Below are 10,000 nucleotides of genomic sequence, written 5' to 3' on the forward strand. Positions count from 1 at the left end.
TAGGAAACGCCAAAAGAAAATAAAACAAAAACATCATAAACATAAGCACTACTACACTAAATCACTCACCACAACAGTGAGAGAGAGAGAGAGAGAGAGAGAGAGAGAGAGAGAGAGAGAGAGAGAGAGAGAGAGAGAGAGAGAGAGAGAGAGAGAGAGAGAGAGAGAGAGAGAGAGGGAGAGAGAGAGACTGAAAGAGACAGACAGACAAGCAAAGAGAGAAAGAGAGAGATCCTCACCAGACCACGAACGAACGAACGAACGAACGCCACTCGAAGGCGAGGCAAGCGTCCAAGGTAAGGCGAGCGCACACGACGACCGCAAACGTGTACGAAGTGAAAACGAGCGACCGTGAATTCGCTAGGAGAGTTTCGATGGACAAAGTCATTAACGAAGGGAGGGGAGGGGGGAGGGGGATATGAGGAGGAGGAGGTGGTGGGGAGGGAGTGGAGGGATGGGAGAGGGGGTAGAAGGAGGATTGAGGAAGTCGTGGTGGTGGGGAGGGAGTGGAAGGATGGGGAAGGAGGAATGGGCAGGGATTGGAGGGATGGGGAATGGGATAGGAAGGAGGAGGTGATGGGTAGGGAATGGAAGGATGGGGAAGGGGGGAGGAGGAGGAGGAGTTGATGGGGAAGGGGGTAGGAGTAGGAGCTGATGGTGAGGGAGCGGAGGGATGGTAAAGGGGGTATGAGGCAGAGGTGGGTTTAGGAGGTGGGATGGGGAGAGAGTGGGATTAGAACAGAAAGAGAATAAGAGCTAAAACAGGAGAAATAGGGAAGGGTTGGAGAGCAAAGTGAATGTAAATGGAGGTGAATGGGCAGGAGGCGATGATAATATAGAGGGAGAATGGGAATAAAAGGAACAGGAGGATTGGAAGAGGTATGGTCGGAGGGAAAATGGGGGTAAAGGAATGAGGAATAGTAAAATAGGGGAGAGGGTTGGGATAGTACAGACGGAAAGATGAATGAGGGGGTAGTATGGAGGGAAAATAAGAGACAATACAGAGATAAATAATACGTGGGGAGTTACAGAAGGAGAAAAAGGAGTGAGGATTGATAAGAGCGAAGGGGAAAGGGGGGAGGGAGCGAGAATTACTCTTCCCAGGAGCAGTGCAAAGAAAGGTGATACTCGTGTGACTCACGGATCGTGTGAATAAACATTGGCCGCATCACCCATTGTACTGAACTATTGGTGTCTCGCATGTTGTGCTACGTAGGTACCAGAGAAGTGGATCTAGATTAGTGTAGGGGTAGAGAGGAAGAAGGAGGAGGAGGGATAAGAGGGATGGGTGAGGTGATGAGGGAGAGGTGATGAGGCTGGGTAATTGTGACCTTATGAGTCGGTGAGTATGAGTGAGATGTATCGTGGGGTGAGATCAGTGGGTTTTTTGTCTAGGCTCTTTCTTTTTTCCTCCGTCGTCTCTCGCTCACTTCCTCCCTTGCTCTTACTCTCGCTCACTTCCTTCATCCATTCCCTTCTTTCTTTCTTTGCTCTCTCTCTCTCTCTCTCTCTCTCTCTCTCTCTCTCTCTCTCTCTCTCTCTCTCTCTCTCTCTCTCTCTCTCTCTCATTCTCTTTCTCTCTCTCTTCTCTTCTCTTCTCTTCTCTCTCTCTCTCTCTCTCTGTCTGTCTGTCTGTCTCTCTCTCTCTCTCTCTCTGTCTGTCTGTCTGTCTTCGTCTCTCTGTCTCTCTTCTGTCTCTCTCTCCTTCTCTCTCTCTCTCTATTTTTCCCTTTCTCTCTCCATATTTCTCTTCTCCTCTCTCTCTTTCTCTTCTCTCTCTTCTCTCCTCTCTTCTCCTCTCTTCCTCTCTTCTCTCTCTCTCTCTCTCCTGCCTCTCTCTCTTCTCTCTGTCTTCTGTCCTCTCTGTCTGTCTGTCACCTTCTTCTTCTCTCTCTCTCTCTCTCTCTCTCCTTCTCTTTCTCTCTCTCTCTCCTCTCTCCCTTTCCTCTCTCCCTCTCTCTCTTCTCTCTTCTCTCTTCCTCTCTCCTCTCTCTCTTTCTCCCTTCCTCCCTTTCTCTCCCTTTCCCTCTCTTCTTTCTTTATTCCTAAACCTCATTCCTTTCTCTAAAACCTTTTCTTTTCTTCCTCGTTCTTCTAATTCATCTCTCCCTTTACTCCCTTATAATTAAACCCAATGCCTTTAAAAGTAAAACAATTTTATCAAATAGCGTAATTCTAATAATTAGTTAAAAAACAACCATGATGGAGAAGGATGGAGGGAGGGAGAGAGAGAGAGAGAACAAGAGAGAGAGAGAGAGAGAGAGAGAGAGAGAGAGAGAGAGAGAGAGAGAGAGAGAGAGAGAGAGAGAGAGAGAGAGAGAGAGAGAGAGAGAGAGAGAGAGAGAGAGAGAGAGAGAGAGAGAGAGAGAGAGACGAAACAAGAAAAAAATATGCATAGGCAAAGACCGCAAGCCATGTACTTGCTCGCTAGAGTTTATAGTTTCGTACATGGTGTGTAATTTTAGCCTGATATACGAGCATTTAACCGCAAAATAAAGAGGCAAGGACAACACCCAAATTCATTACAATGGCTAATGCATTCTGAACACTAAAAAAATATTATGTACATATAGATCAAATAGGAAAATAGTTTGAAAAAAACTGTTGTATAGCTATGGGGAGGAAATAATTCCAGTGTAGAAAAATGTAAAAAAAAAAAAAAAAAAAAAATAGATCCGTCATACACGAATACCAAGATAGCCTACATTTTATCACTGGATAACCTAACGTGTAAAAAAAAGACACATTTACTGATATATTTGACCTTACTGCACTTCATCCAGATTATATCTAAGTAACATTTCAAAGCACCAGGAGAAAGGCCAAGGGCATGTTACTATATAAAGAAGCAATCGATTTCAAAGATCCAATACTAGGGAATGCCACGAGCCAGTCACATCACCTCTGCCTAACCTTCGGCTATGACTCGTTGCCGATTTCTAAGCCATTCAACTTCATCTGTAAACTATATAAGACAATGCCATGCGAAGTACAAATAAATTAATTTAAGAAAGAAAATTTTCATCGAAGATCAGTTCTTACACGTTACGATATCTTCGTTAAATTTGATCCCACAATCGCCTAACACACACACACACACACACACACACACACACACACACACACACACACACACACACACACACACACACACACACACACACACACACACACACACACACACACACACACACACACACACACACACACACACACACACACACACACACACACACACACACACACACACACACACATATATATATATATATATATATATATATATATATATATATATATCCACCAGTGACCAGCTGTGACAATATTATAATTTCTTCACTGTTCAGTTTTATTCCACATAAAATAAATCATCACAATAAAATGTAATAAGGAAAAAAAAACAATAGTAATGACAGTAATATCAATAATATCAATGAAAACTATACCCCACACTACATACCCCTATCCTGACTGCATGCTGTACAAAAAAGGAAAACAAAAGCTGAATATTCTAAATAACTCGCGTGCGTTATCCACCAAAATGCCTCTCTACAGCGCAGGTATGGACACTATTTTTTTCCCCTAATCTAAACAGCTTACTGTATGATGATAATCACAAATACCAATCACGCCAAAATCAAAATCAATGCGTATTTTTTTTTTCTGTGATATGCTCTGACAAGATGTATATATCCATGATAATTATCTTTGACACATTTCACTCATAGTTAGAAATTGTTTGTGATAATAATAGACTATAAACGCAGCTCCTTTAGATTATATGTAATTATCTAAAGAAATTCTCAAAGGTTACAAACATATCAGATGTTTCGTCATCGACTTTCCGCCGAGCAGGAAAGAAGAACTCTGAAAAAAATCGTCCCTCTTAATCAGAATCACGCATTTTTAAAAATCCGATTCTAATGAACGAAATATTTTAATTATCCAAAACCAATATCAGGCCAAACGTCCCCGATCACCTCCTGCGGCCGGAACCTCAACACCATGCAATAGGCAAGTCGCGAAAAGGTTAATATGCAACACTGGCTGCAACTTAAATCAATATGCCTAACAAGAGAGGCAAACATCCTTACGTCACACGCGGTCTCGGCCAATCCCGTTTCGCCGCCACCTGACCACAAGGATACCCGCACACAACAGCACACTGAGGGAACACAGAGGGGAACCTTCTTCCCTCATCCTATCTTATCCCCTCTCTCCTTATCGATCTTTCTTTTTTCGTCTGTTTGCGTCTATCTGTCTATCTATCTCTTTGGAGTTTTTCTTTTTTATTGTATATCTATCTACCTATCTATCTATCAATTAATCCATCTCTCTCTCTCTTTCTCTCTCTCTCTCTTACTATCTCTCTCCCTCTCTCTCTCCTCCCTCCCTCCCTCCCTCCCCCGCTCTCCCTCCCTCCCTCCACCCCTCTCTCTCTCTATTCCCTCGCTCTCACTCCTCTCTCTCTCCCTCCCTTTCCCCCCTCTCTCTCCATCCCCTCTCTCTCTCTCTCCTTCCCTCCCTCTCCCTGTTTCGACCTTTCTCTGTGGGATCTTTCAAGACGCGTCTTATCCTCTTGAGTGCTCCTTGGGACCGATGGAGAAGTTCCGCTCATTGTTCGAAGGAGGCTACAGCGCGCCGAAAGGCTTACTAATGACGACCCTAGGATTGAGATAATCACCAGGAAATCACTGAGTGTAAAATATGACTTATAAGTTGGAGTTTTCGCCTCATTAGCTGGATCAATATGAGCGCGTGGATGTTGCAGAAGCGATGCAACGGCAGGGAGAGTGTCACGCTTGCCAAACAGAGGCTCCGGGGGCGAGCAAGGAAGAGCAGATGCCGAAGGTCTGTTTACACAAGAGGAATAAACTTCGAACAAATTACCGTATGCGGCCGGCTATAACACATACTCATCTGAATAAAGAAAGAGAAGGAAAAATAATATGGAACAGGACGGCTATAAAACATACTTGAAGAAAAACAGGAGAGCAAGAGCAAGTAAAACTAACGTGGAACGTCCTTTTACGCGTAAGGGAAAATTATATATTACAAAAAAGAACTATAAAGCCTAAATCAGTACATATAATCTACGAACAAATAAATATATCTTGGCGTATTTAAAGACTAAATCAATACATATAATCTATATGGAGACTTAATAAATATATGTAATTTACGTCACATACTAGACCACATAAAGGAAAATAAGCAAAACGAAACATATGACAGCTTTCCCCTAACTATCGCGGGTGAATTCAATTACGTTATTTCATCAGTCGTGTGCCGGGGTGAATATGGACAGGTCAGTCATGCAAAAGGATGTCACGCGAGTGCCTACGTAATAATCTATTCTCCAAATGACATATGGATCTGTGAGTATTCATATATCCCGGCTTTTGACGTATCAGAAAAGATTAAAAAAACATTAATGGTAACTCGATATGTTGACGGTTTCATAATATTAATAATGAAGCTTGGTAAAAATTATGGTGAGTGATCTTTTACTACCGTTGAATGTTGTTCAGTTAATTGTCGAGGGGACTAATTCATTTATGCAAGTTGCAAATTCAGATATCACTTTCCGCTAATGATTAACAAGACTTAATATCCAATATAAAATGATGCATTGAATACTTATTGCAAAGAGAGAGATTGACCCAACATATGTGTGTGTGTGTGGGGGGGGGTGCGCGCGCATAAATATAATACAAACACTTTTAATGATGTTTGGATATTCCTCCTGACTCTAGCATTCATCCCACCGCTGGTCGCTCACCAGCAAATGCTCTACATACATGAATGATCTTTAACCTTGTGTGATCGAATCGCTTTTACTCACAAGGACGTCAGAGATTCAGTGATTCTGACACTTTATAGCATCACACTTTCACATTCTCTCTCTATCTCTCTCTCTCTATCACATGATGCTGTCTCACTCGCTGACTCATCCGTCATTATTGCCTCGCTTACTCATCATTCACTCTCCACTTGTTTTCTCTTCCTCCTCCTCTCCACCTTCGAAAACCCGAAGATCAAGACCACTCATCGTCAACATTTGCAACATTCGCAAACAAACCGAAGTCAACCGCGAGAAACGACACGCTCCGCTTCGAAGCTTCGTGTCCCGGAGTGTCAACACACGTTCGCCGCTTCGCTCTCTGTTTTGTCGTCAGTTGTACCGGGAGATTTCGGTTAACTTCCTTCATTTTATTATATAAAGTTGGCCGACATGCTCGTGCTTCATGAATATAAAATACGAGAACTTTGTTGGACTCTTGTTATTTCGCGTCAACGTGAAAACAACGGCCAACAAAGCGACGGGTTTTACATGATGAAGAAGATAGAGGAAATTCATAGTGGGAATTCCAACTTATTCCAATATAAGAGGTTATATACATACATACATACATACATATATATATATATATATATGTATATATACGTATATGTATGTATATGTATGTATATATGTATGTATATACATGTATATATATACATATATATATATATATATATATATATATATATATATATAGATATATATATATATATATATATATATATATATATATATACATATATATATACATGCATGTATGTATATACATGTGTGTGTGTATGTGTGTTTGTTCCTGTGTGTGTTTGTGTGTGTCTCTGCATGTATGTGTCTCTATGTGTATGTGCGTGTGAGTGTGCGTATGTGTACTGTGTAAACAAATATTGAGTTACATGCTTCCAGTTACACATACTGCCCTTCACACAATGGTTTTGATAATCCAACAAAAATAAGAGCACACCCATCTCGAAGATAGGCCTACTTACCTCCATGCAGCTAGCGAAGCAGAACGGAGAGTACATAACAGGCTAGAAGCAACATTGGAAGTGGTCGTATTCACACTTTAACACTTTTCGATGTCAATATTAGAAGTAGATGAAGATCAAGGGCATTTAGGAAATCACAAAAACACCCATTCTCCACTTAGTGTGCTCTCATAAACATTATATAACTGTGTGAAGATCGGCTATGGTAAAAAGCGTTATGCACACACTGTCAGGCAGACCACGGATTTGCATCGAATCTCTTTTAATGTACAGGTATTATTTCAAAGAGTTACCTATTTATATTAGTTACACTGGTATTTCCATATACTGCCCTTGTATAAACAATTCATGCTTAATTTTCAATGTCTGGAAATTTGTTCGGCGAAAAAAAATCTTTTTTTTTTGACAGAAAGCTTCGAATGTAATATTCCGAATTTCTAATTTACATTTTTACATTTTCAGGCACTGCAAAGACAAGATTAATTCATAAGACTTCAACATATATATTTATAAATGATAATGATAATAACAAAAGCAGCAACGAAAATAATAATAATAATGATACTGATAACAGCAATAACAACAACCCCAGTAATAATGATAATAATAACAATCACAAAAAACAACAACAAAATAACAATAATGTTAAATAAATAATAGTGAAAAACTGAGTTAGAAGAATAGCTGGGTTATTCAAGCAAAGTGATAATAACGTAATGTTGAAAGAGAGGACGACATTGTTTTAGATATATAAATATAACATAAAACTCATCCAGCAGCATTGACTAAAACAAAAACCATAATTATAAATACACTTCACAATCAACATATGTATTTAGAAAAAAATAAATAAATAAAAAATCTACCAATCAAATCAACCACGACTCCTTGTACAACTTGTCCCCTTTCTCTTTTTTTCTCTCTGTCTCTCCTTTTACTTTCCCTTCGCATTCTTATCTTTACTTTCTGATTCTCCGCCTGCTTTCTCTTTCCTCTTTTTCCCTTTTATATTTTTGATTTTTCCCTCTTTCATGCTGGTCTATCTTCCTTTTCCGTGCTATTTGATTTTTCCTTTATCGTTCCTTCTCCCTGCTTCTCCTCATTTCTCTTTCTGTCTATCCTCCTTCCTTTGTTCTTATTTCTGCTTTCTTTCTCTTCCCTCCCCCTTCTCATCTTAAGTCTCTTTCTTTTCATTTTACTTCATTTCGCTTCTCCATCTATTCCTTTCTCTTCATTTCAACTTCTTGAACCTCTTTTCGCTCTCCCTTTATCTTCTTCTTCTGTGCATTGTCTTCCTTCCTTACTACTATTCTTCAGCCCCTTTCTCCTCCTCCTCTTCCTCTTCCTCTACACTTCCACTTCTCTCCTCCCCTCTCATAATCCATTATTTCTACCTCACTATCTTCTTCCTCCCTCTACGCCCCTCCTCCATTTTCTTTTCTAGTTCCTCTTCTTCCTTCTCTCTTCCTCTCCCTCCCTTCCCCCCACCCCCTCCCCCCACCCACACCTTGCTCACCCCCGTAGCCATAACAACGCAATCAAGAGCATCGTCATCTGGCATCCCCGAAGTAATGCCATACTGATGCTGCATGTCCACTGTTGTTGTTGTTTTCACTGTCCGTATTCGATTACCGTCTTTCTCTCTCGCTAAGTTTCTCTTTACCGGTATTCTTCTTATTTCTTTTCTTTTCTTTTCTCTCTTTCTTTTAATTTCTTTCTTTTGTCTTTGTGTATTAGTTGTGTAGAATAGGAAAAAAAAAATAGATGGAATCCATGGGGAGAGGGATAGGAGTTTAGGGCGATGGAAGATGGGGTGTGAAGGACGGAAGGACGGAAGGAAGGAAGGAAGGAAGGAAGGAGGGAGGGAGGGAGGAGGAGAGGAGAGGAGGAGAGTGGAGAGTGAGGGGGAGAGAGGACGGGAGAGAGGAGAGGAGAGAGAAGAGAGAGAGAGAGAAGGAGAGAGAGAGAGAGAGAGAGAGAGAGAAGAGAGAGAGAGAGAGGGAGGGAAGGAGGAAGGAAGGAAAGAAAAAGAAAGAGAAGGAGGAGGAAGACGAAGAAAGAAAAAAAAGAGAGAGAGACAGAGAGAGAGCGTGCCCATAAAACAAAATCCAGAGCCTAATCCTAAGATCCGCCATTTCCATCAACATCTTATTTGCGAGAGAATCAGGCCGTAATTGGCCCTCATATTCTTAAGGTCTCTTCACTCGAGCACTGTCTCTGCCTCCATCTGTAAACATCGCTCATAATTAAGTGATCGAAGCCAAGCCACTCCTGGCCATTATATCTCTTCCCGAGCTTTGGTCCTTCGTCGACGTAGGGTTACTTCCGTTACTTGGGTTACCCACAGTATTCTTAGAGTACATGGTAATTCGGCAACTGGCAACTCGTTATAGGTTGCCATAAACCTTTTATTGGTAAAGAAAATAGGGCTCCCAAGCATAGGACTGCGGGAGTCACTGCGTGCATGGAATTTTTCCAGTCTGGTAACGCCGTGAAAGTGACTGGGGCTGCCGTGTTAGAAAGTTCGTTCTGGTAATACTGGTGTTGATGAGATCACCGCCGTAGTGACGAGGCCCGAGACGTGTGAATGTAGAGGTGACGAAGCCACTGATAAAGTTCATCCGTCGAGAATTATCATCGACAGTCATATTATCCGTGATTTCGGATTGTTCATAGTGAAATATAGGACAGGTCTGGATGGAAACGAAAGGGACATGACGATCGAGTCGCAGTGGGTCAGACGAGACGAATAGAAGGTGGATCCTGAGAGTGGAAGTGACGTGGTCCGTGGTCATGCAGGTGAGGGTGGAGTTGTACCTCGTGTCCGGTCCTGCTTTGTCCTTCCTGTTACCGCTACACCCTCAGCCTTCACTCTCATCCTGAACGGTCACCCTAGTTTTCAATACAGAACTTCAATCCCTATGATCTCTCTTTGTCTCTCTTACACATTCTTTACTCTTTATTCCTCGTGCATTGCGTCTCTTTAACGGCCATTGCCACTCTCATCTCCAGTTCAATAGTCCTCACTGAAGCATAAAGGAAAACACATTTATACCGAGTCATTATTCACACCTGAGTTATAGTGACCAAACAGAAAAACACCTGTTCATGCCTAGACAGGCGTTTAATAACTTTTAGAAAAACGTTCTAGACTCGGATTTATCACACGCGA

The 10,000-nt window shown here is 41.5% G+C and overlaps 1 protein-coding gene across 3 annotated transcripts in view; it reads right to left on the bottom strand.

Moving 5' to 3' along the window:
- The window catches only part of LOC122252199 (uncharacterized), a 450,493-nt gene that overhangs the window by 388,189 nt on the left and 52,304 nt on the right, over positions 1-10,000 (bottom strand). For 2 of the 3 annotated variants that reach the window (XM_086530453.1, XM_086530450.1), the window contains exon 2: positions 6,829-7,293. The exons of the other annotated variant lie outside the window; for it this stretch is intronic. In XM_086530453.1, the coding sequence (XP_086386579.1) occupies positions 6,829-6,864 (36 nt within the window). In that variant the 5' untranslated portion in view covers positions 6,865-7,293. The remainder of the gene's footprint in view (positions 1-6,828; positions 7,294-10,000) is intronic. 3 annotated transcript variants of the gene reach the window in all.

This window comes from Penaeus japonicus, unplaced genomic scaffold (genome assembly GCF_977035675.1).
Source record: "Penaeus japonicus unplaced genomic scaffold, GWHDUDI00000001_assembly GWHDUDI00000033, whole genome shotgun sequence".
NCBI classification, from domain to species: Eukaryota; Metazoa; Arthropoda; class Malacostraca; order Decapoda; family Penaeidae; genus Penaeus; species Penaeus japonicus.